Source organism: Mycteria americana, chromosome 16, assembly GCF_035582795.1.
Source record: "Mycteria americana isolate JAX WOST 10 ecotype Jacksonville Zoo and Gardens chromosome 16, USCA_MyAme_1.0, whole genome shotgun sequence".
In the NCBI taxonomy this organism is placed as follows: domain Eukaryota; kingdom Metazoa; phylum Chordata; class Aves; order Ciconiiformes; family Ciconiidae; genus Mycteria; species Mycteria americana.
In genome coordinates this window covers 9,962,167-9,989,919 of record NC_134380.1, presented here as the reverse complement: position 1 = coordinate 9,989,919, position 27,753 = coordinate 9,962,167, and the positions used below count along the sequence as shown (strand labels likewise).

Sequence of the window (27,753 nt, the reverse complement as noted above, 5' to 3'; positions counted from 1 at the left end):
ATTTTTCCTTTTAAAAGAACTATCAGACTGCTAAATATGTCACTGGTCATGTAACATACAAAATCATAGGCCAGGACAGCAACAGTAACTTTTTACTGAAACGCATAGTGGGGAAATTTGTTCATCAGTTAAAAAGAATAGAGAAGAATGAAAATCACAAATTCTGCCTGGTATAGCTTATAGTCCAAAAAGATGAAGTCACTTCAGATGAATGTGAAATAAATAAGCAATCCTTGAGGAAGCATGATCCTTGAGTTGAACCTACTCAACCGAAAATGAACTTCAACTATACACTAGTATGTCACCATGGTGAAACATCTAAGAACAGTATTTTGAATAGCTTTTTGGGAAGCAATATCTTACTGCTTTAATATGTACAGGTTATTTACAACAAATTCCCTTTTGGCCTCACAAGTTAAGCCATTTTAGCTGGCTGTTAAGATGCAATTCTTTTTTCCACACATTATGCAATACTGTAGTTAGAGCTATAATTTAAAATAATCTTATGCATGAATTACAAATATTAATAAAGTAACTCTGCATATATAAATATTTCTAGCAGAATTTAAAGCATTCAGAATGTACATAAAAGGTTTTTTTTTTTTATTTGGTAGGGCCAGATGTGCTTCTTCTCAGATCATCGTTGCTTTAATAATGCTTTGTACATAGCAAAACCCAAAACTGCAAAGACAGTAGCACCAAAACTTGCTCGGAGCCAAAATGTAGAGCTCTTGAGGTCCGCTTGTGTCACATGCCTAAAATTTAACACACATACAAAACCAGGTTAATTCCATGACAGGAATATCAGACAACTTGTGCTAAACTACTCTGCTTTTGGAAATTCATCACTACACTTGTCACAGGCAAGCAGCTTACAATTCAGCCTTACAAGTATTTATACAGTCATTTTACTTTTCTAAAACCTTAGGATTTGATCTGCAGCCCTGATCACATTAGTAGATCTCACTAAAGTCAGAGAGCTCACACAGCTGAAGAGAAATGCAGGAGCAGATCATTAGTCATAAATGTGGGGAGGGCAGTGTGTCCTCTTTGAGAGCAGCAGCAAGCTTTCAGAAAAGGAAAACAAAAATAGCTAGCAAATAATTAATAACCCATAGTGAGAACAACTCTGTCCAGCAAAATATTTTTTTTTCCCAATGTTGAGTTTGCATATTTCTCCTTTTCCATGAAAAGCTTTCCAGTCCTGTTGAATATCTACTTATACTTCTTTCCCCAAAAAGTTTACTGACAAGTAGCAAGTAATATTTTTCCAAAAGCTAGAATCAAAAGAAGGACCATTTGTAAATCCCTTTCTTCCCAGTACAGTCACAAGAACAGCAATAGAAACAGTCATCCAATACCAGCTGAAAGCTAAGAGAAAGTGCTAGTGAAACAAGCAGTGACAATGGCATCAACAGAAAAAGACAAGATGTAACAACAGTATGAAGTGACTGTATGACATAAAAAGCCACATCTTGCATGACAGTAGAGACAGCCAATGACCCAACTCTCCCAAATATTGCAAGAAGTTTGTGAGCATGCTCAGTTAAACACGGCTAGCCATCCTCAAAGTAGTCTCAAGTATGACAGCTTACCATAAAGCAGGAGCTACTGTTTAAAACAAGTTATAAATGCCACAATTCAAAGCACAAGAAGTTCCTAAACAACCGTAAAGGGTTTTTTTTGTTTGTTCATTTGCTTTTGTTTAAGATAGAACTTACAACAGAACTTCACTAGCCTACGTATTTTAGCCTGTATTAATCATCATGGGTTACTCAGTGAAAGCTGCAGGAGTATTAAGTACAACAAGCACACAGAGATCCTAAGCATACACGGTGCACAGAGAGTTCAAATAGCGTGAACTGCAGAGCTATAGCATACAAGCTGTTTAACAGAGCAGAAATTGTCACTTGCTATCGAAATACACAAATACACTTCTTTAGTAGACATTTGCAGGAGCAATATAAGCCATATAGATAACCAGTGTACTGTCATACCACATGCTGAAAAATAGGCTCTTTGGTGCACAAATAGCGAAAACGCAGCTGGTCTCTCAAAAAATCCTATTTAAGAGTATCTTGCTGGGTTATGGAACAGATCAAATTCATGAATTCCTGCAAGCATTAGTTCTTCTACAGCTAGTTTTGACAAACTCTGCAAACTAGATGTCAAGTGGTTTGCTGAGGGGAAGAAAGGGAAAAGGCAATGGCAAGGCCACCTTAGTTTGGCTGCTGTTACCTGTCTTCAAGTAAACGTGGACCAAGAGATGACTCCATGAAGATGGAATCTTCTACAAAGTTGACGGCGTGCACCTGCTGCATAATACTGCTTTCCTCGTCTGCTAACAGCATGGCCCCCAACTCATCTATGTAGGGTCTTAACCTTTTTACACACATGCACAGTTTGCAGTTCATAGCATGGCTCAACAACAGCAAGTGTCTCAAATATGCTCAAATGACAAAGCCCAGAGAATTTTTAGCCATCTAGCCCCTGATTCTTGTGCAGTTGTTAAAAACTTAGTGCTTGGGGAAAAACAGAAATAAATGGAGTTTGTACTTTTGATGAGCTAAGTAAAAAAAAAAAAAAAAAAATTTTATATAGCTAAATGCCATTGCTTTAAGGACAAAGAAAATGGCTTAAGAAACTGAATCTCTTCCCACTCCATCTGCAAAGCCTCAATTTTCACATGCCAACAGGATACTGCAATACTCCTGCACCATATGCACAAGCTAGAGTACCTGTGCTAAACACACTGGAATGACTCCAACACATCAGCCCTAAACCTGACAAGATCTCATTACTGTTGATAATTCGATTCAAGACTGTATTTTATCACTACTAAGAGCTTTAGCATTTGTGGTTTGTTTTTTTTTTAGTAAAAGACTACAAAACACTTGTCTTCAGATCTGTAAATTATAAAAAACTTATCAGTGTATGTAAAATAAATCACTTGCATGTAACATGATTTTAATAGATTATGTGACAAACTCTGTTGGGCGAATATTTGTATAACTAACAACTCTCAAGTTTAATTTGGTTAATTCAAATGCCCAACTATTTGTGTAATTTAAAAAGCATCCCTTTAAAAGTGCAAATAACTGTTTAAATTGCAAATGAATGCTTTTGCATTGCCTCATAAAGCACTATCTCCCACATCTAGATTTTCTGATTCCTATCTATGATTTGCCTTGTTTTGACTTTTGCACATGTCCATATTTAATGGTATGCAAGAAACTTGCTGAGCGTGCTTCATCCTTAAAAAGAATTAATATATTCTCAGTCATGATAAAAACCTCTTTTCATGTCTAAAGGGAAAGTAAATTGACTCTGATCCCTTTTCTAAGCCTAACAGTAACTCTTTCATTTAAATAAAGGAACTAAATCAAGGCAGGGATTTGTCTTATAACCTCAAGGAAATCTACTGACTTCAATAAGAAACTATTAGGGCCCTCTGAACATCTCAGCCCAAAAATCCAAAGTTCAAAAATACTTACTGAAATTCAGAACACTATGGATGTCTAATTGCTTTACACCTTTAGAAAAAATTCTAATTTTTCTTCCTTAATGTTCCTTATGCTGTCATAAATTCCATTTTTGCAACTTTGATCCCTAATATTGCTTAGCTGCCATTAAAGGAAAAAAAAAAAGTCTGAAATAATAAAAAAGGATCAATGTTTGTTTCCAGCACAGGTTCTTTGACATGCAAGTGGCTATAATGCAGAAAAACTTTTCTCAATACATACTGAAAAATTCTACCTCTTCAGTAAATAATGTTCAAATTTAATTCCAGTGTGGTTGTGTTTACAAAACTAATTTTCACCAGTGGTAGAAATTGTTACTGCCTTGTAGTAAGAGAGTAAGTCTCAATCAGAAAAATTATTCTCTCCAAGGGTTAAACTTATAGATGGATGTGCACATAGACACAAACACAGTAGTAGTTAGGACTCCATAAATGAAGCTGTATTTGAAACTCTTGCTTATTAGTAATTATAACTAGCTTTCAAACTTCCCAAATAGATTGGTATGTTTATTTAATCATAGAATTAGTTCCACATATATAAGAAAGTCTAGAAATCTTGCCTTTGGCAGAAAATTCGGATTTTAATGCATGTTTTGGAAAAAGACAGACTTATATTCAAACTACCCTTAACAGTAAGTCAAAGAACTTGTCACTTGTTGAATAAGCTCTTTGAAATCTGTACAGTCTTTCTTTTAAGAGGCTTTAACAACTCACAAGAAGTTTGCAACATGCACTTATTGAGAGGTTAACTAAGCATGCCTATCATGGTTACACACAGAAAATTGCTGAGTTATGGGCCGATACTGACACTTTTCCCTATGTCAGCAGAAGAAGAATCCCAGGTCTGGGAAGGTTTAACTTTAACTATAAAAGTTCAAAAACATGCCTGTACTAACAACAAAAGCATTTTAAAAGCACAGTGGTGAGGCCAACAGGCTAGTCACATGGCTACTCACACCAAAATTATAAGCAAGTTAATGCAGCCAGCAAGCAGCAGCAGCCTGCTCTGACAGACAATAGGTTCTAATGATAAAATATAAGCAACTGAATTCCAAAAACACCGTGTAACATGCGCAAGCTGCTGCAGCTTCCCTTCAGGCACCTGTTTTCCTAGGATGTAAACCCATTCCAGCAGTTGGAATTTCTCCCCATGCATTAGTCATCTAAAATGTGAAAAGCTCCAAGTGCATCTTATTATCTACAAAACTTAAGAAGAATGTAAAATGCCAATTCAATATATTCTACTTGGAAAGAAATCAGGAGACACAGCTTTGCAAATGTCTACTCAGTATGGGGTATTAAACAGTTTAGAGAAGGAAAATAGGTAAGTAAAATATTGTTATACTGCCCTAATTTGGGGTACATCTAAGTATAGGGACAGATTTCTGCAACTGGATTTAATGGCAATATACTATGGTTTTGAAAAATAATCTGTGTACACTGCACATAGTGAAAAATAAATCCTGGGTTATGCTCTTAAAACTTTCCCATTATTACAGGAAAATGAAACCATCGTCTTAACTTTAATTTCACAGAAGGAAGGTTTTCATATAAAAAAGAAAAAAAATCTTACAAATAATTCCTGAAAAAAACATGTTTTATATGCAAGTAGAACTTCACTTCTATTCCACAATATTTAAAAACTTTAGAAAAAAGAAAAAACATTCTCAGAGAAGTCTCCCTCACTGAACAACACAATTCTCATGCATTAGAATTATTTTATTTTGAAATGAACTTAGCTGACAGAAAAATGCCACTACTATACAAGCAAAGGCAACAAGTGAATGATTTAAAACTAAGAAAGCAGAAAAAAAACCACACTTAAAATTGATGCTCTGGAGTTAAAAAAAAAAAAGCCCAAAATCCAAGCTCATCATTAAAGAAAGGGTTAGAATGACATAAGCAGAAACCTTGTTTTTAAAAAGAGGTAAAACAATGTAGTAAAAAGAGATTAAGTGCCAGCCAGACAAATACAAATGGACACCTAAAGGAAAGAACAAATTAAAAATATAAAAATACTACAGCATAGTAACAAGTCTCATACATGCAAGTACAGTGCTTTGAATGCAGTGCCTTCTTCGTCAAAGAACCAATAAAGTGTGATCCTGGGTAGTTCAAACCAACAATCCCATTCCAGCACAACAAACATCTCCAAACTGAACTTCCACAGTTGTTGAACTTGCCTTTCTGATAGCCTACAAACCCTTGGGAGAGTCTCTGAAGTTTGTCCATAGAAAATAAACTGAAGGTGGGCATGAATAGGTTTTTCAGTTGCATAGAGGCAACATCCTTCCTTTAATTACTAAGGCAGGAATATTCAAATGTGATATTATATTTTGCCGTGGTAGCAGTATTTAAGCATTACTTAGCAACAAATAATACAGGAAGGGTCTAATCTGAAAAATTTCAGTTTACCTACTTCCACTGTCTAAAGCTTCAGAATAGGAAGGGATGAGGAGAATAAGCACTCTTGAGAAACCTCCTTTACCCATCAGTTGCCTAACTTTTGCCCAACTACCTGACCTAATGGTAAGCACTTGTAAAGGCAAAATAAGAAAAGTTATATAAACTAACTACATCAGAAAATCCTTCTTGATTTAAATGCTTTCTCTAACCTAATCACAAATCATTAGATTAAAAAATGCATCTAAGGAGCTAACATTTTTTAACAAGAAAACCATCTCTACCCTCCTAAGTCTACAATTAGGAGCTACTCCCTCTTGTTTACAGATATCTCAGCTCTACTATACATACAGTTATACAGTAGTCCATGTACTGAATGGTGAATAACCTGCAGCAATGTGTTCTGTAAAGAAACACCCTTGAAGAGCTAACTAGGAAGAGAGTTGGTGAGATGAAGTGAGCATGCTGGAAACCTGCAACAAAACCCTAGTGACTAACTGAATGATTATAGACAAAGAGATTTTAGCAAATAATTTTTCCTTTCTGTAAGTTCAGTGGAAAAGTCTATGAGGAATTCTCCTTACCTTGAATTATAGACTTTTTTAGGCAGTAGCAGATTCCTATGCTTATTCCACACTATCTAGTGACAAGGTGTGGAATGACAGCATCCTGAGACTTCTCATAAAAGCATTTCAATACCTCGAGTCCTTGACAGTATTTCAGAGGAACAAAGTGCAATGTCTAATGCAGGACTCAAAAAAACCACAGGCCCATACAAGACAGAAACAAGCCACAACAGCTAATGTAGCAACCCATAACCATTCCAAAAAAATCAGGATGCCTTACAGAGGTGATTTCAGCCTCAATAATAAAGAGTTGGGATTTCCTAGTAGCGACTGCTGAATGAAGTTTTAGAGCGACAATATGCAAAGATATTGCTGTTTCAAGGGATTTTTGTCCAAGGGATGACTGCTGTAGAAAAGATGCAGCAGGAACAGTCTCACTCATATTCGCAGTCTTTTCCCAAGCTAGTGAGCTCTTCACCCTTCTTAACTCTCACTCTGTGGTTAACACTTCTATCTTGGATTAAAGTGGCATTTCACAAAGATGCTCAATACTGTAGGTGGGTATATCAGTAGGCCTCCTATGTGTGTGTAACTTGCATTTAAAGGAGACAGCCACTCTTATTTGGAGCAGATACATCTGAAAACAGTATGAAGTAGTAACATACATGGACCAGCAGCATGTCAGGATATTCTAACCATGGCCTTCAAACAAACACATTTATCATAGCTGCCTCCAAGAATCACATTTATCATATACACCTCCAAGAAGGCTATAAAGGATGGAACCACTACACTACAAAAATTGTTCGGTTTGAACTCCCATTTGCTGGGGTGAGATGACAAGTGCCGAGGTGTTAGTGAATCATGTGTCTTGAAAACTGCCTACCATACACACAAGACAAGATATAGCACTGTTTTTAATGCTGAAAACCAGTTATCTCTCTTTACCAATTGCTTTTTACAAAGGGTCTGCAAGTGTTTAACCATTTACCACTTCTTACATGTTGCGTTTTATTCAGAGGAATTGGATGTTAAAAGCTCTAGAATTTTTTTTTTTTATGCAAAATACCCACTCTTCGTGCAAACCAAGCATAACACACACACAGAAATTCTATGAATTCCCAAATATCAAACAACTAGCAAATATAAACATGTAATTTTATACGATGCTGCTATAGTCGAGCTGTGCTTTTATGAAAATATTTGTGTAACTGGTATCTAAGAGGCACTACCTCTAATCATTACTAAACAAACCTATAATGTCTCAAGTGAGACACATTACATAGATTTACAGACACTACTTAATGTCCATTACCAGTTCCCTAAAAATACAGTCCTAATTTCTCCACAGTATTTCTGCAATCACTAAGTGCCTGAATCAACTACCAAATTGGTAATGTTTCAAAGAAATCACTAGACTAAACTCAAAAGACCAAAAGTACCTTCAAGTTAAACAAAGTTTGACAATTTAATGACAATTACTAAAGTAAGTATCTGCCTATTTAGTGGATATAGAGTGAAAAATCTGCAGTATATAAGGTTACCAATTGCCTTTTAAAAAAAAATTTGTTTTAAAAGCACACCTGGTACCTAGTAAATAAAGTTAAGGACCTGTTAAGAACTGCAGTGAAGAGTTTGTTCTTTACAGATTGCAGCAAGTCTGAGTTGAGGAAGTTCTGACAGATGCAAAATGTACACCTGTTGCAGGCGCACATACAGCGTAACCGGGCATGGCTGCGAAAACACACAGAAGGACAGGAGTTGAAATCTTGCTCATAAAATCAGGTGCACATTAGGACTGTGCCACAACCAAGAGAGATTTAGGAATAAAAGGTACATTTGAATGAGTAAGGAGAGGAGAAAAAAAATACACTGGGGAAGCAAGGGTACAGGGAAGCAACTACAGCTGTGCAGAATTTTAAGGTTACATGTTCTACGTCTTGGACATTTTGGCATGACCACCATACACAGGTCTTAATAGCAAAGCATAAACATGGATGAAAATGTTTGCTGAATTTATTTAAGTTTGTAAGGAAAGCATCTAAAGGCTTCCGAGTATGTCTGCACAGCAATAGATAACACCCCTTTTTCAAAGGAAAGTAAGCCACATTTTCTACCACTTCGAATGCACACTTTACAAAGTGACAGTTACCTCTACCTTTCCCACCCTAACAAACACACATGCTTGAAAACTAAGGGAGAAGCAGGAATATTGATATGACAAGACATTTGGTCAGTGCTACACTTCAGTGGTTTCCCAGTATTCCAGCACTACAAAATAAATACATAAGAACAAAAACAAAACAAAAGCTTTACAAATCTAATCCAATAAATTCAGCTTCAAATATTTTTTAAAAATCCTATTATTTTGGGTGAAAGTGACATTAGTTGTATTTAATTTAAAGCAAATGTCAGCTGTCATACTAGACTCCATCTGCTGTAATATTTATGTAGTTCAACACCATATTAAAAGCTCCACCCACCAAAAAGAGAGATGTAAAGTGAGCTTAGCAACAGTGAGATGTGTAGTGAAGAAGAATGTGACCTTAAGTATCTTCTATCTGAAGCCCAAAAGGTGTTTACAGAGAAATTCTATTTAAAAATATAAGATCTATTAGATTAATGAACTGAAGCACATAGTAATAAACACCCTGAAAATAAAAAAACGCTTCAAGCAGTGCATTGGGGGAACTGTTGTTCACTAAAGAGTGTCATTACTTGTAATAAACTGTAAAGTTGAGCTATTAACAAGGGTTACAGTACAACTTATACACAAGTATCTCAAAAATACTGAGATATTGATATTGACATATTGAGTTATGCATCCACAGTAAGGACAGAACAAAACCCTACATGTTCATTGGAATTTGCAACAGGAGCTGGATGAAGTAGCGTATTCTTTAAAAAATACCTTAGCAACAATAGCTGAACACTGATGTCTATGTTGGATACACACCAACTTTCTCAATTTGAAATAATTTGAAGATTCTACTCAAGTCACTTATGTCTCTCTGTTGCTAAATCTCAGTGAGGAAGTTCCATCCTCATGACTAACAATGACATGCAGTGGTATTGTGTGTGACCCATGCAATATGAAAAATAGAACAGTTCAAGTACTTACGGATACATTGCCATAGTTGTCAGTTTAACAAAGATATCCTTACTCGGCACGTCAACCGTATTACAAGTAAAGGCTTGAGGTGGAGGCATTTTGTGTTTTTTGCAGAATTCAGCAGGAGAAATACTATATTCCTGTCTAACTTCATGCAAGTCAGACTTTGCAGCTACCACTAAGCATGGTATTCTGCTATCCATGAAGTGCTGCTGCAAATTTAAAGAAAAAAGGTAAAAGAAACAGTATACGATACATTCAACCTGGAACACCCTGAGTTGAACTGTTTGCAGCAGCATTAAGATATATTCATTGCACTGAAGCCAGGCATTTCTAGAAAGCAGAATATTTTATATAGATAAGCAGACGTTAGCTTTGTATGAATAACAAAACTGCATTTTTAATGCATCAGCCATGTATAACGAGGACTCATAAACAACATGTCCTTTAAGCACTAGAACTTCCATATAGGACCAGTAACTGACACCGAATATTTTGTCACTGAAAAGATACATAAATGTAAAGGTTTGTATATATAAACTATACAAACCTTAAAAATCCTGGCACAGTACTCAAAGGACTTAGGGTTACTGACATCATATACCAGGCAGACAGCATCGCATATGGTCTCAGCATCAGTTAAGAATTCAGAGTCACTGACATCATGTAGCTGGAAAAAAAGATGGTTAGAGAGGGAGAAAAGCTTTATCATTATGCAGTTAAAGGAATTTTATAACTTTTTCCTCATAATTTTTATGGTTCATTTCTATGTATGCTTAGAACTAATGGACTGACAATAGGCAGAATTAACAAAAAACAAATAGTAGGAATTTACCATACAGCCAACATATGTGAGCTGTTAACATCACATCTGCAGGCAATCAAAACCTCAGCATAAAAGTTACATTTACTTCTAACACAAAGTCTTAGATTCCCATAGAAACTGGCATTCATCCTACAGAGGAAAACCACAGAGCAGAGGACTAGATCTTAGAAAATAAAGATATCATATTATCATAAAGGAAAACTACAGTGGAACAAACTTTAAAGAAAGTATTTCACCCATTGAAGATTAACTTTAGCCATCCTAATCACCTTACACGACAGATTCTTCTTTTCTAAATAGGTAGATTACTTGTTGATAATTTATCTATGTTATAATTTGACACCCTGCAGCATAAACGTAATGGACTGGGTTCTGTACAATTTAGGTCAAGGTTTCAAAAATAACAGGTCCTGAACAGGTTCAGTTTAAACTATTACCAACATATAAAACCAGAAATTATTTGAGCTGGGGGGGGGTGGGGTGGGGGATGGTATGCTGTGGGGAATCCACATTTATGAAGAAGAGGTAATTAAAACAGAAATGTGTTTGCAGAAGGCTCCGAATAATTCACTGAATTTTAAGATTAACCAGTATTACGCAAACAATAATGAGGCAACCTTACCAACAAGTATTTTTCCTGTCCATATACATAGACTGTATTAATGGCGTAGTAAGACTTGTGTTCTGCACGTATTTGCCTCTGTCTCTGAAAAAGCACAATTTCATGTTAGACCACAGCAACTTTCCCCTTTAAGTTAGATTTGAACAGCTGTTTTACTCCATTTATTAATGAATGAAAATTACAGTAGTCTGTGGTTTATTTTGCAAGTACATGCATAGCTATAATCCATGATGTACAAGTAATTATTGCATGCAATAGCCATTTGTCTGTTTGCTTAAAAAGAAGAAAAAGAATCCCTCCCCAATAATTCTATATTCCCTCACAGAACTCTCCAAACCGAGTAATAATCAGTAAAGCTCTAAGATCAACTGCTTTTGCTGTCTAAACTTAACTCAAAAGCATATATAGGTGAATATAAGCAAAAGGTTTCTTACTATTAGATTTCTTCCAAGAAGAGCCTGAAGAACTCCACTTTTCCCACAGCCTTTCATTCCAACAACATTGCATCGGAAAACATTTCTCTGAGTCTGTTTTTTCTGGAGGTCTATCTTTTTATCTCTTGTTACTTTTGAAAAAACACAAATATTTTTCACAAGATGTACATGCATGTATGTATGTGAAAACATGAAATAATTGTCCACTTACATTAAAATGCACACAAAACAATCAAAAATATTAAATCAAAGGTTTGACTGGAGCAGAAAGTAAAAAAGAATAAGTGAAAAAAGACAGACCATTTGTTTAAATAATTTACTCTTGAGCAGATTTCTAAATTTAAATTCCTAAGTTGTACCAATTTTCTTTTTTATTACCTGTAATTGCTGATGCTTGAGATTCTTGTTCTGCAAGTATCGAGTAGCCTAAATAACCCAGATACTCCAGGCAACGCTGTACATCTAAGTATGTGGTTAGTCTAGCAGAGGGGACAAAAACAAGTTTCTAAATTTTTAGCATCTGTGATACCAATTCTTTACAGTACTGAAGCAATTTTTTCCTCCTATCTCCAGATTCACATGATAGAAGTATTCCTGGCACTATATAGTACTGAAGGACAAAGCACTCTGAAGGTAAATGGTGGCAACTTTACCAATCTTCGTAACCAGCAAAACACCATGAAGGCAGTACTTGCTGAGGCCTATCAACCTACACCCTATTTTTTCCCCCTCAAATAATGTTTTCCTCATTTTCCACATTTTCAATAGGAAAAAACCGTCATTATTGAACATCATTATTCATACCGTCTCTAAAGAGTAGACAACAGAAATAAATGTTTCAACAAGTTTCATGGGGATTTCCACATTTTGAAGAGACACTTCTTCATAGTTAGCACTAAATACTGGCCAAATCCTGAACAGGTTATTACAATTGTCTGAAGATTAGGCCACTGGATGGCTATAAAAACTTGACTGCTTGAGTCAATTTTCAGCTATTAAACTTCCATTCTTTCTACTAGATTTTTAAGAGGCATCTACAAATGCATTATCATACCCAAAGTTCTCAACTACTAAAATGTAATGTATCACACTTACGTCCACTGAGAGAGAAACCCTTGGTATGTAATCCACCCCCTTTCATTTGTACAAACAGTGTTGTTAACGTCAGGTCCCCATGGCATATAAGGGAAGACTTTGAACAAATCTTTCAATTCATCGGGAGACAAAGCACAATCTCTATCCTGAAAACAAGCATAAAATATTAGACATAAATCACTTAATGCATGTCTATTCGAACCTGATATTTTCTTGCTGTATGCTTGCAAGATTCAAGAAACTGCCTATAAGAAACTGAGCTGCTTTCTTTTCAATAATTGTTTTCTTGTTTTTAAATAAGACTAAATATATGAGCCAGTTAAAAAAAAAATTGGTAGTACAACTATGACTGCCAACTCTCCTTGTAGGCAGAAATATAAACAGCAGGCTAGCTTTGACTGCAAAGCTTAAGCCAGAGCCAGTTTCTGAATTAAATGATGTAATGACAAAAACACACTTTTTGCTAGCACAACTGCTAACAAACTAAGACTCTTAAGTATAAGGACAGACACACTCTCATATTAAAAGCTTACCAAATCATGCTTATCAAAAATACTTTGAAGAAACAAGTATGCATGATGATTTAATTCTGTTGTGCAGTCTGGAGGAATTTTTAGCCTGTTTATTGAAAACAAAAATAAACACAAGAAGTGTTAAGTGTGTTTATGAAATACAGAATATTAAAACTCAAAATACAGATTTTTTGAATTACAATATTTGGTATTTGGCCCTTGCATTTACCTTCATTAATTTATCTTTAGAGATCAAAGCACACACTTTTAATTAGGAATTCTACAATTATGAGTGAGTGTCTTTATATTACACAATATATAGCTATATAGTAATCAGGTTTTTGGTTGGTTGGGTGGGTTTTTTTTTTTGGGGGGGGGGGGTGTTTAAAACGGAAAATTATGTAGTTACATTTTTTAAAAGAAGCCACACGGTTGATCTCTTAACTTTTTAATTTGGGGATTTTCAAAGGATCTCAACTGCTATGAAAATGCTGACAAGCCTTTTCTAATTTGTTGCCACATACAATAAGCAACTGCTCAGATTTATGTTCCAGTTTTGTATTAAGAGTCTCTTTTGCCATCTTTCTTATAAAGAGAGACAGCAGTACATGATTTGGCACAAGAAACAGGAGTTCTTCCTTCGTAATTTTCAGTCACATGATTTTGGCTGGTAGGTCATAAAGTAAGGGAGATACTTTATGTAGCAATGTGTTAAACAAACACAATACAATAACCCTTTGAAGCAGTACAAATTAAATGCCTGTAAGTTAAAGAAAGCTCAAATAAGTGATACATACAGAGGAAACAAGTACTCTGGTGTAAGCTCTAAGTCATCATCATATCCAAAGCGACGTAAAACAGTCCAAGTTGTTTCATGCCTTCCTCGCTGAATGAAAAGTGTGTGTAGAAAAAGAAAACCTAAAAATCAAATTGTGAGATCTTGAGGTCCTGAAGTACTTTATCTGCTACAAGTATTTTTAATAGAATCAGTATCACACGGAAAACAAAAAAGCTTGAAATACGCGTTCAGATTTGAAACCTCCTGGGTGACACTACAGCGTATCTGTAGATACACAGACTGAAGGTTCAGAAATCATGTTATTTGTAAAAGTGTCCTTCAAGGAACTGCTTCCTTAAAACAACCCACTTGGTTTTCTATTGTTGTTTGCTTCTTTCAGTACCAGCATTTTAGAAGAACTTAGCTGTATGAAAATAAAGACAACAATATTTTCAACAATTTAAAATACTAAGCCTTAGCAAGAAGCCTGGAGAACAGTCTCACGGAAGACTGCCTTTAGTTTTCCTGTATCAAAATAACTGGGTAGGATTTTTGTTTAGCACTTTCCAGGGCTTAATGAACACTGAGATTTCACTGTTCAGTAAGGCTATGCCTTAAGATTCCCACTCTTTACAATTTCTCATGAGTCCCATTACATATGTAAGCTCCACAAGCAAAGCAGTTATCTTGATGCTCAGAAAGAAAATGTTTTTTCTCCTTTCACTTTTGCCATATGCTCTAAGCAAATCTGTACAACATAGCTGTTAAAATGTTGACAGACACCACACCTTGCTGACAAGTGTTGCAGACAGTGAGCCTAGAGACAGGATACAGATTTATCTAGGAGACAACCTCTTTTGAATCAGTATACTTATTTGGATTCCAAGCTCTGTAACGAGAAGTAAGAAAGACCTTATTTTATTCACCCCAGTATTCCTCAGTTTAATCATCCTTTGATATCATACAGCCACTACACCCAGCTCTTGTAGTCTAAAAGAATCAAGACAGAGATCATATTCCAAAAGACTAGCTTTTTTATGTAAGAATGATTATCAACTGTATAAAGACATATCTTAAGAGTTAAATAGGGCTTACCTTTTAATGTTAATCCATTATCTGCAACTCCATCACTTAGGTTTTTCCTGACTACATTCTTTACATCTTCCAAAGCTTGAGGTGCCAGTGGTGTATTAAAACAAATTCTCTAACAAAAAACCCAAAAAGAGCATGTTAGGACCGCTGGCTACTAAGCTGGACAAACAGCTGTATGAAATACAGCTTTAAAGGTTCTGATAAGCTAGTAAAGGACAATCCAATTTCTTAGTGGAAATAAAGGTGTACAAAATTTATTTTATTTTATTTTTAAATACAAGCATTGGGGCTTGCTCATTTAAATAGTTTTTTTTTATTTTGCTCTTGAACTAAAACTTGAACAATGGTTAGAAATAAAGTTAATAGCATTTCCATTTTTACAGATCCACTCTTTTATGCTGCACTTGAAACTTTTAGTATTTATAATTCCCTTATAATTCACCTTACTACTGTTCCTTCAAAAACAATCACTTGTTTTTCTAGAATTATATAGTTCAACTATTAAGCATGGTGAAAAGATAAGCAAAAGACTTACCTGAAAGAAGTTGAGCTCTGCATCATTGAGGGTACCATCATTATCCTGATCAGAAATTCTAAAAATGCGAGTGAGAGCTTTAATACAGGCAGGTTTCATCTAAGGAATAAAAGAAAATTCAGTATCTTTCTGGGCTTGAATATAAAAAGATTACACTGAATGACATCAGACAGCTCAATCACATTAAAACAAATACTAGCCTTCATTTTTCATTTTTAGAACGGAGACATTCATACACACATACACAAAAATAAAAAGCAAGAGGAAACAAAATCCTGATCTAGCAAATTTATATCCAAAAATTTAAAGCAATTATTCCACATTAAATGTCTTTCTATTCAATTATTAGAAGAGCCTCAAGCTCTTCACAAGCTGAAGGTGGCACTACTTAGTTATTAAAAAAAAATCAGTTCTCTAAATTCAGTCTTATTGCTACAGAAAGCTTTAAAAAACAACCAACTGATTTTTTTTTTTTTTTCCCAAAAAAAAACATTTGGAGGGCAGGGGGGAGGCCTTGAAATCCCAGTGCCTTGCAAAAGAAACAGCTCTAGAACTACAGTCAACTCTTTCTAAACAAGCACACTATCTCTATTCACTATTTCAGCTATGGCTTCAGAAGGCTTCAAACATCAAATACTGAAAATCTTCACAGGGCTCATTCATCTACCAGGCAAAGCATTGATCATATGGACTATCTCTATGACAAAAGAATTGCTGGGATACCTTCTGAGTGAAGGAAAACAGACAGTGGTAATTCTCGCCCAACAACTACAGTGATGACGGACTCTTCTCTTCACAGAGGTCACACAGATTGCATAGAGATTGGTTTTGGAAAACCAAAAAGATTTCAGCACAACAATTTTTATCACAACATTACTAACTCATAAAGATGATTCTGATGGAAGAAATCAAAACACGGTTATTCTCTGGTTCTCTACTTAACAAAGTATTTATGATTGAAGCAACCTTCCTACTGCCCAATACTACATGGCTGTTATTTTAGAGATTTTATTTGTATTTGCCCATTAAATTGTTTTAAAAAAAAACAAAAAAACCCATATTCCTCCGTAATACTCTGAGCTAACTACCTGTGATACTTAAAAACCAGCCACATCACTTGTTTCTTATCCCTTTTGCCAAAGTCTCACAAGATGCTCAGAAAAGTTCTTTCCCTTAAATCAGACCAAGTCTGGAGTAGTTTCCCTGAAATAAATGGAGTTACTGTGAAATGTATATCTAAAGGAGAACTGAATTGAACACATGATTTTGTTCACATTACATTGGGTTTAAAGCCATTACCAAAGCTTCTCATATTACTTAGCAATTCACATGGGCAACAAAAAACTGTCTTCATTGCTTTGAAGGAAGAGGAAAGAGAGGTCAGATTAATACAACACAGAACAATCACCATGGTTCTGGAATATAATGCTTGACATTTGGAGATGGGGTGGTGGTAACAGAACACACTAAGAAATGCAAAATCCACTGAAAAGGAAAGAACAGGAAAGTGATTAACTTCCCCCCCTATATTATTTGTTCTTAGAATCTATGTATAAATACCTCTTTCTCCTCTGGGCAATAAAGAGGACCTGTAGGATGTAGAACAGCTTTCTGTGCATAATAAAATAGCTCAGATATATTCTTCAAATTTTTGGCGGAACACTGAAAGAGAAATCCTTATATTGATTAGCTAGTTTCTGGACTATTTGGTGATTTCTTCTGAAATTTAAGCAAGCATCAAACTTTTAAAGATCTAGCCCCCTCTTGTGGGTACAGTGCTGTTTTGGAAAAAAGACATCTAGCCCCTGTAACTGTTCAGTAATTAATAAAGGAGGTCTCACAACAATTTGCTGTCAAACCAATAACAGAGAAATCAAAAAGTTGTATCTACATCGGGGGGGAAAAAAAAAAAAAGAAAAAAGGCATACCCACACATATTAATTCCATTTTAATTGAATTAATTTTAATTAATTTGCAACTAAATTTAAAACACATGCTAAAGGCAAGAATGTGAGGAGGCTCCAAATATTAGATGAATTTGACAGTAACATTTGATTATACAACAGTGTAATCTTCTCTAAAGAAAAATAACATACAAACTCACGATTATAATAACTTATATTTGAGTATTTTATTTTGAACAACAACAACAAAAAAAAAAAATCACCTTTTCTATTAAAAAGTTGCCACACATGCTTGGCAAGAATGTATTTTTTGTTACTCATTCTAACTTCAGAAAGTCTTGCATACCTCTACACATGTTTCTATCTCTGTATATTGATTCATAATGGGAAGGATAGTTTCCATACTGCTATATTCCACTAGATCAGACTTGTTTCCAACTAATATAAGAGGCAGCCTGAAAACAAAAACAGGTTAAGAGCTTTAAAGACAGAGGGATAAAAAGATCTGTCTTAATTTAGCATCCTACCTCCCACCAGAAGCTATTGTATTATTTTAATGATGTAATTAAATATCACTGGCAGCCAATAAGCAAAACTAAACGATAGCAGTTTTAAGTAAATTGTTCTGATATACACTTAGACAGAAATGTACTTCTTGTTGATACTACAAAAACCACACAGTTAAACACAAAAGTAACTGATCATGTTATTATACAAAACCGGCATCAGTAGAAAACCTATACAGACCATGTAGTCAAAACTAGTTATACCATAACAAATATAAACACACCTGGTAAAAGCTGCCCATGAAATTCAAAATAAATAGCATTGCTGGCATATGTAACAGACCTACATACTTTATATCTCTTGTTGCTTGGACTTCTTATATAAACTTTAAGTTTAGAATTTGATTTTCTTAAACAATTAACATCCTCAACACTGTCCATTGACACCCATCGATGTGCAGCCTAATTCACACTTCTCATCTTTACTTATGCACCTGCTATCTTTGTCTGTCCTTTCATTGATGAGAGGAATCCATCGACTTGTTACCTAAAGTGGGGTTAAAAACAAACATGAAAAATACATTTTCAAATGTAATGACTGAACTGTGCAGAAGTTCAACTACAACTGCTACTGCTTCTTTCCCAAGAAGGCACATATTTGCCCACAAAGGCAGAAACAAATAAAAACTGGAGTTGATTAACAAGCAACTTTCTCAGATGACTGAAATGACTGAAAACTCTGATGTTGAAATGGACCAGAAGCAATAATACATTTGTACATTCTCTTAACAACTTGATCTCAAACACCATCTTATGCATTTTAAATGTCTAATACAGTTTTCAGCTTGCCAACTATTAACAGTGCACAAGTTACATCTCAAGCAATAACTGGATAAAATGTGTTACCATACCTTATCAATAGAATTCTTGTTGTTAACAGCATATACTATACAAATCACATTTGCCTAAAATGAAAAGAAAGGAAAGGCATAGAATTCCACTGTTTAGAGTCTCTAGAGCAACAGAGACAATTAAGAACCATATGTAACAACATCAGAGTAAGAACAGTTCCACCGTTAGTCAAAAACTGTGTCCCTGACTTGTTTAAGCTACTTGTAGCCTGACAACAGCTTAAACCAAATAATTTATATGTTGAGAAGTGCCCAAACGCATGTCTTGCAGTGCAATGTTCACATCTTATGCCTGCAGAGAGACCTATGCTACCAAGAAATCTAAACTGAAGAATCATCATTTGCAGCCTCCACTCAAGTACCAAACTAAATGCCAGAAATGGAACACAACACTGTGACAGACTGTACAGAAAATGTGCAAAGGTGCTCAGAAAGAACTGAAAATAGGAAACAGAAGGAATTACAAAATTACCAAGAATCCCCTGCTATTCATAAATGCAACAGTACAACATGACAGAAAGAATCAAAATTGATCTTTCCAGGGTAGGATTATTTCTTTACAAAAACTGTCAATCCCTTAGCCTACTGATTAAAAGATATCTAGGTTCTGTCCTTTCCTTTGGAAGCACAAAGCTTAAGCTCAATTCACCAACACAGTGGCAGTACCTACTTTTCTTAAATAGAAGAAGGTTTACTATAGCACAGGGCACAAAACAAAACAAAATGAAATGCCAAGCAAGAAAAAGCAAGAGAGGTTGGTTTTTTTCAATTCAAACTGAAGCGCATCTAATGCAGAGAACTTGAAAGATTTCTCCAAAAGCAGAAACTATTTTCTAGTAAACGCTAAAATACACTTACCTGTGATATTTCATGGTAAAGCTGCTCATCACTTTGCTCTGCTTCTGCGTTCAAAAGAATAAGCCATTCATTAATACTAAACATTTTTGCGAACAAAACTGAAAAACTTAAGTAACTGAACTAGGGTATTTCATAATGTTCATAAGACAGCCTTGTGAAAGCTCGTTATTTAAACATCTTTTTATAAAATGCACTAAAGAGTGCTTCTACTGTAACAGTAATGAAATTGATCCATTAACGTGCAAGACAGAAACAGTCTGTTGCACTCAAGTTTTTTAGCAGCTATTTTAAAATTTGTAGACAGGTTCTCTCTGGAATGAGTCATAGTTTGCATCCCCTACATTTATCAACAGCCCTTTGCTGAGATAATAAGTAGCAACATTGTTCTACAATGTAAACTTTTACAACAGAATATGACATATGTTAATTTTATTGCAGTGTCAATTTTTTTTTTGTGAGACCAAGCTTCTGTTAACCGAATCTATGAAACACTTCATCCAATAGAAAGAAAAACTCACTCCGCATAAATTTAAGCTCAAGTCTAATGAAAAAAAAAAGCATTATTTCTTTGTTCCAAATAGGTAAACACAGCAAAGATATTTCCTCAGCAGTGGTGGGAGAGAGGAGACAGGAAGGTGTCTGCTAACATGGCCTAATTCTTGGCTTCTGTTATAAATGGCGGAAGGATTTTTCTAGCTGTGCAACAGTTGCATATATTTATGATAGTATATGAACCTTGATACTAAGCCTATTTATCTATTCAGTAAGGTCAAGGAGATTAGAATATATCAAAAACCAAAAATATAAAATATGAAACTGACACAAAAGGATAAGGTGTCCAAACTTAGAAATTTAGAAAGACATAGAATATAAACTATGTGAAGTCTCCTGCATCTTAGTAAATTCTTCACTGAAAGAAAGAAAAAGTTTTTAATTCCATGAAAGTACCCACCTTTGTCTGAACCTGTAAATGTGTCCATCACACAAAGAATACTAACTTCACTGGAATATTGCTACGATTGTCTTTCATGGAAGTACCAACAGCAGTTGATATTAGGCTTTGAATTAGTAGGACCAGCCGTCTTCATCTGATTTAGTTTTATCCCATGAGCTTCTACTTAATCTAGTATTTTCCTACATATAGCTTTGGTCCCACACCAGTACGACTGTTAAAGAGGCTACTAAGTTAGATAAACAATTCCATACCAAATCAGTCAAACAGTAATGGCACTGTGTAGTCCTTACCTGAATAATCCACTATGTGGGTTGGCACTCTTTCAGGGGTGACATCAGCTGGAATGGTGATTTCTTCAGCTCGTGGTGGAACCTTGTGTTGTAAAGAAACAGCAAGAAAAAGCCTTTAAAGAAAATCCAGATGGTAAAAAAAAATGTATACTATAATACACCTGCCAATTAGTCAGCTTTAAATAGAACAACTATTTAAACAAATAGAACAAAGTAGTAGTTCAAGTACTTTGGGCTTTGGGTTTTTTTTTTTTTTTTGCAATGTACTGAAAGTCACTGCTACTTTCTCATTCTTTATTAGTCTACTTACTAAGGAACTTCCTGCATGCTTTGCAGGAAAGCAATGTTGTTACATGATTCAGTGAATGCTTCTATAAAACTCAAATCCACTATATCCAACCACCTATAGAGAACTATTATAATAGTGAAAACTATAAACAAAACCTGAATTGCAATTTACTTTAAACAAAAATGTCATAAATAAAAGTCCTAAAATTTGGGGGGTTATCAAATTCAACCAATTACTTCAAAGGGCTATACATTCTTTAGCAGGACAGTAATATCAGAGTTAGCATGCCATTATTGACAAATTAAATACTGTTTAATCTATGTTTAAACATTTTAATTTTTGCACAAGATATCCTGATCCTATTCCCACTGAAATCAGTACAAGAACTACCCCTGCGAACAGTGCATGAGTTGTTAAAAAAAAATTTAAACATTCAAGATACACCAAACAAGCATGACAGACAAAATACAAGTCTCAATGTTTACATAATTATAACCTGACAAGTTCCTTGCTTCTGACAGAGTGCTAAACATTAAGTTCAGAAAAGTCTGCAAAGCAAAACATGATACTAATAAGAAGTGTGTTCTGCGAAATACCATAAACTAGCTATGATTGCTGGCCAGTTTTTCCAGAGAACACTAATCCATATTCAGGAAGAATCAACTTAAACCTAATTTTAATGGAAACTTCCTGCACAGCTATTTATTGACTTTTACCTGCTGACCCTGAACTTTCATGATACTTTTCAATAAAAAAAGGAAAAAAGAAAAGCCAATCACCAGAAGAATGGCTCTTTGTAAAGCTTCAGGCTGTACTTACACCTTCATCAAGAACGATTACTGGTAATACCCAGTATATTAAACACTATTTCAAAGCCTGAAATGTCTGTTACACCCATATAGCTCCGATCTGCATGACTGACCTGTAGGAATTGTGCATGTCTCTTTCAGCAGTTTATATAGGATACAGTATTTTTTTAAAAGTTACTTCTGTAATGTCAGGCAGATTTTGTGTTTTATATAAATGATGCTTTTTCTCTCAACATGAGTTTAGAGAAATATTCTAGCTTATACAGCAGGAGGAAACTGAGAAGTGAATAGAGGCCTACAATTCATTAAATACATCAACAAACAACCTGTCAAAGGAATGGGTCCCTGAGCAGTTTAAGAACAAACAGAAACTGGAGCTCCTTCTTACCTGCAAGGTTGGGAACTAAATTCAATTATGTTAACAATCTAATCTTGACTCATGAACTGTGGTAACCTACTGATTTGCATTAAACACAGCACAGTGTAGATTCAAAGAGCAGCACATGATGTCTATTTTAAGACTTGTGATCAGAAGAAATAAACATTCATGTTTGTATGTAAAAAGCTTAGCTATTTGCAGCAGCTGCAGTTCTTTTTATGGTATAAAGAGAACTATGTGCTGTTTTTTTAAAGGAATAAAATGTAGAAGTAGCTTTACTTTTAGTCTGGAAGAAAGCAGTAAGAGTTTTCAGCATTTTTTTTTTTCTTCAAAAGAGACAGGAAAAGATTCTTCAAAAATAGAAATAAAGGAATGTCTTGCTTAGTTACAAAAAATGGCTAAGTATAAGTTATACTACATGACTTTTTAATTCCTCAATCTACTTGCTCTTTAAATACAACACTCCAAAAAAATTTGCGAGTCTTGCCTCTTTCAGCACCTTCCCATTTATGAGTCTCTAATGTTGAAATATGCGGCCAGTTATGACCATTTTCAACTGCTTAAAAAAACCCTAACATTCCTCAGATATCAAAAAATTAGTTTAATTAACCATGTGAAAAACAAGAAAGGAACTTAGATAAAATTTAAATTCCTAATCTTCACGCTGAGGTATATTTAAACTAGCCTACGTCACTCTTCCAGAAGTCATCATTGCAGTTTTAGTCTTCTATCTTTTTTCTAAATAGGAAACATTATTTTAAAGTAGAACCTATTAACTTAGTCTTTGGAAAAAAATGATACAACAGGATAGAAATAAAACACAGAAAACAAATAAGGATGCTCTACCTCTTCTGGAAATTCTTCACTGACAAGAGACATAATTAGTGATGTCTTCCCAACTCTGGCTGCAAAAGCATTAAAAACAGAGATTAAATAATTTGGTTTTGTTATGCTCAGTAGTTGCATTGCATCTTAAAATGGGAAGTATTTTAAAAACATTTTCCAACTGACCACGTTAAAGGCTTTTAATCTGTTGTTTAAACGTACTAAATATGGATGACAGCAATTCTCTCATAATTCTTTTATTGTAAAACCTTAGGATCCATTTCACACTTCCACGTTTCATCCAGAAAGGAATCAAATCCTGCTCTGTCTTACACAAAAGAATAAGCAGGTTTTAACCTTAATACAGAACACTTAAGCAAACAAACAAAAACTCAAAACAAACTGGAAATGCATTAATACAACTTAGTAAATAGAAACAAAGAAAGCACACAGAAAGGAATTTAGGAATTAATTAATTTTATAGTATTCTTGATATGATGATTGTCCTTCAGTCCTAAACTACCAAGGATAGGAGCTGGACAAGAAGACACGGCTCCAGCATCAATGGACAAAATCGCCACAAACCAGTTTGACTACTTTGAAAGTGTAAGAGCATAATCTCCTTGATACAAATGAGCTGTCCCCCACAACAAGCAAAAAAAAACCCCAAACCACCAACCCTTCTAAAGTCACAGTTTTCTTAATCCAAGAAGAAGAATAATATAATCTCTGCTTCAATATTCAACTGTATTCAATCAAATAAATGACTCTGTCTACCTGCAAAGTTCAGACTTCTGATATCACAGTGGGATTGCTTGGTTTTGAGAATCTTTAACAGGACCATTTAAAATTAAGAGTTGGTAACTTTTCTCAGGGTTTCCCTCTCTCTAAAAACTTCATCTGTCAACTTCCTGTTCCTTTGAAAGGCTTGAAAGACTATTACTGCTTTATTTGTTTTCGAGACATTTCTTAAAAAACAAAATGTTCAGATTCAACTATTATCTGGGATTGTATATTTCTGACAGCCCTCGATTCAAGCACAAAACTATTTCATCCTGGACATAGAGCACCTTCGCTAGCACGCACGTTTTACCAACCAAGACAGTGCTCGCAATCAGTCAGAGCCTGCATCACTGTTCGTACTGGAAACAATATGTCACCCATTGACAGAAGTTGTTTTGCTGATATCGCTGTATTTACACTTGTCTATTTAATCGTATATAATTCTGAATATGGGAGGAAGAAGAGGAGATGAAATTGTAAGACTGATTGCTTTTGACCAGAAAATGGTATTACTGAATGGATGATGTAGTCAAGGTACATTCAACTTATCCAAGTCTATTTTTGATATAGTAACAAAGGGCCTTCTGACATCCAGAAATAAAAGCTTCTCTTCATCATGGTAAGTTAAAGAGTAGTTATTACAAAATTACAAAAAGCAGAGAAAAAATTATCCTGGGGAGGAAGACTTTTGTTTTCCTTAGGGAGAATAGTTGCAAGTTTTTCACCAGTGGTATTAGCTGGAGAGCAGCAAGATGCAGGTTTCTTAACAGCAATACGGTTGTGTTTTCATCAAAGATACTCATATGAGCCAAAACCATAATTTACACTGCCACATGTCCTCCTGCATAAACTACATCTTAAGTTTCATCCTGACAGAATCGCAAGAACTTTAAAAGATCTCTTGTTTCCATAGGTAAGTACTTTCCTGATAGGCAAGTACAGTTATTAGATAATTACTGAAAATGGTGCGGCATATTTTGCATGTGACCAAGTCAGCTTTAATTTGAAATGGTGACGAAACACGTTGGCTTCAAGATATAGAATCTCATTTCATTAATGTTATATGACTGAAAATAGAAAATTATGGACTGCCGGTTAGTAAAGATACTCAGTATTTATAAGCTTCTAACACACTTCCAAGTGTTCTATAGTTGTTTTTTATGAAAATCCATAGGTTGAAGTGTAGAGATTTGGTTTATTTTGCTTGAATCTAGGTCAACCATTTGCCTTTCCAATTCTGTTTACAGTCTTAGGAATAACAGCCTAAACAATATCAGCTGACTGGGATGAAGAAAACAGCACAGCACTTTGTGATAATTAACTCATCTTTTTCCTCCTATGTCATTCTTTTAGGTCACACTGCATGAAATAACATGCTGAACATATTCTGAAAATCATTGGCTATTAAAAATTGATGTTTGCACCCTGGATACTAGGACTAAAACAACCTAAAACCTAAAATGTAGACCACTGGGGATGAAAAAGGCTGTGTTTTGGAACAGGCTTACAACAAAAGGTCTTCACATGATATTTCAGAGTCTGAACCTGACGATCTGCTGTTATCGTCTAACAAGTATTACATGGTCTAGACTAACTTGTGGTTTCAGACTAATATATATAAAACACATGTACACAAAACAGTACTAACAGTATAACCGACAAGTTTTACCGATTTGTAAAACAAATCTCTCCCTTCTGTTCATTACAATTCCAACAAAAATATAATATGAAGATGCTCACAACCTCTAATATGTGCCATGTACTATATGTTGCTATATTTAAGAGACCTGTATCTTTGAAATTTTCAGTTGAACACATCGTGAGCCTAGTTGCTAATCAAAGCACCTGTTACACCTGTACTTAAACCACTGCACAGAGCCAGTTCAGAACACCCAATTGCCAAAGAAAGTAAGGTAAATTAGGCATATACTCTGAAGAGGAATTCAACTGTGTATTCAAATGCACAAATACATTTCTAAATAAATTGAATCTTGTAAAACTAGCCAAATACAAGCTTAATGAATTAACTCTTTCTGCATAGTACTATCTCCCTGAAGATTCCTCTCTAAAGAAGTCATAGAGGATCTTTCTAGGCAGTACAGACAGAGCCAACCAGTGCTACAAAATAACTGCATAAACTGTACTATAAATACATATGAGGCATTCAGTCCTCAGGGAAGCTTTGTTAGTAGTACTACATTCTTAGTATAATTAAGTAATTTTACTAATAACACTTGGTAATTAGTCTGTATTCTTTCCTTGTGAGGAACTTAAGCGCACTTTACAAACTAACAAAACAGAACCTCCTTGCTACTATTTACATCAGTAAGAAGCTGTATCTTTGAAAGCCTAGCCACTTATTTGGGTACCTAAGTGTGAACTTAAGGATATCATTTTAGGAACGTATGAAAAAGCACACACCCACTGTAACTTTAGTATGCATATAAGTACATGCTATTTATTCAAGGTCATATAGCAAGCTAATGGCAGAAGCAGGGATCTTGCTCCCTAGCCCTGTCCTAGCTACAAGTCCACAACACCCGACTGATAACCGCCTGGAGCACATCTGGTCACTGATTTTACAAACTCAGTAAACAAGAAAGATGTAAATTCGGTTTCCACAAAAAAAGTTTAAACAGGACGTGGTCAAACACAGGGCAAGAATTTCAGCCCAGTTTCATCTCCAGGCACGTCCAAGAAACACACCAACTACGCACGCTGACTTCCATGCTTCGAGCTCGCTATCCAGCAAAGGAACGCGAGAAGCCGGGAGCTCCGGGCCGAGCGCACGCACAGACTCCCAAGCCCGCCGCCGCGTCCCTCCCGCCGCTGTCATCAAGCACGGAGCGGTCACGGCGCACCCAACCCCGACCTCTGCCAGCCACGCAAGGCCGGGGCTCCCCTCCTCTCCCGGCCGCCCTGGGCCGGGCTCACCGTCCCAAGACGAAGGAGCACGGGCAGGGATGAGGGACCCCGCGCCCCGCAGCGCCAGGGCGATCTGACAGCCGGCGGCATGGCGACAGCAGCTATCCCTCACCCCAGCGGCCCCCGCCCTGCCCCACAGCCTCGGCCCCCGCCCTGCCCCGGGGCCGGCCCGGCCCCTCCCGCACTCACGTTCTCCCACCAGCAGGATCCTCACGTCCTTCTTCATGGCCCCGCTCCCTGGCCCCGGCGCGGGGCGGCTCACATCAGGCTCGGCGGGGGAAGCGGAGCCGCTGAGGCCTGGGATCCCCTCACGCCGCGACCCCCCCGCGCCGCCTCCTCCCCGCCGCGAAGCGGGCAGTCTACGGCGGCTCGCGAAGGACAGACCTGGTAGCGGCGGCCCGCGCGCCTGCGTGCGGCTGCGCGGAGCGCTCAAGGTCGCGCGCCGCCCTGAGGCGATTTACGCCGCCGTCGCTCAGAGCCCGGCCGGGGAATACAGCAGGCACCGGGCTGGTGGGCCCCTGTCCCTCTTTGAGGGGGGAGTTCTGCTCTGGGCTTCCCTGGGACCGTGACTCAGTCTTCTGCCATTAAGGAGCCACGATGCAGATTTCACGTACTGCAATGAAACGGTGCTGGCTGCAGTGGTGCGCCAGCCAAGCCAGCGCATCCGCGTTTATCAGAAGTGAGACAACGCACTCCCTTTCAAATTGCATGGTAATTTATGATCCAAACCATAACAAATTGCTGCTCCTGGGCAGTATGGTGCAACTTGTATATGGAAAATTAGAGGTGCCCAGTGAGTTCATCATGCTGTTGCTGTTCTTTTT

The 27,753-nt window shown here is 36.2% G+C and overlaps 1 protein-coding gene across 8 annotated transcripts; it reads right to left on the bottom strand.

The window, feature by feature from the left end:
- On the bottom strand, nt 1–27,318 carry RHOT1 (ras homolog family member T1). Of its 8 annotated transcripts, none has more exons than XM_075518558.1 (21): nt 27,119–27,318; nt 23,243–23,301; nt 20,920–21,001; nt 19,675–19,718; nt 18,817–18,870; nt 18,400–18,452; nt 17,746–17,854; nt 17,056–17,157; nt 15,496–15,594; nt 14,964–15,072; nt 13,888–14,008; nt 13,112–13,196; nt 12,579–12,724; nt 11,862–11,962; nt 11,484–11,614; nt 11,050–11,133; nt 10,152–10,271; nt 9,611–9,810; nt 8,101–8,223; nt 2,239–2,382; nt 1–755 (listed from the first exon to the last, which is right to left on the bottom strand). In XM_075518558.1, the coding sequence occupies exons 1-21, from the start codon at nt 27,153–27,155 to the stop codon at nt 638–640; spliced, it is 2,121 nt and encodes a 706-aa protein (XP_075374673.1). In that variant the 5' UTR covers nt 27,156–27,318; the 3' UTR covers nt 1–637. The 8 variants fall into 8 exon arrangements, with proteins under 8 accessions (XP_075374673.1, XP_075374681.1, XP_075374674.1 ...); XM_075518566.1 differs by having other exon boundaries at nt 9,611–9,813; nt 27,119–27,316; XM_075518559.1 differs by lacking the exon at nt 18,817–18,870 and having other exon boundaries at nt 9,611–9,813; nt 27,119–27,317.
- Nucleotides 27,319–27,753: the final 435 nt, after the last annotated feature.

Bases quoted from the DNA above. Each gene is read 5' to 3' on its own strand.
- RHOT1 (XM_075518566.1), bottom strand. From the start codon at position 27,155: ATGAAGAAGGACGTGAGGATCCTGCTGGTGGGAGAAC. The intron at 11,963-12,578 runs GTAAGTGTGATA...CCCCTCTGCTAG, and splicing joins GGGTTTCTCTCTCAGTGGAC to ACTAACCACATACTTAGATG. The intron at 756-2,238 runs GTAACAGCAGCC...GTTAAATTTTAG, and splicing joins CCACGTTTACTTGAAGACAG to GCATGTGACACAAGCGGACC.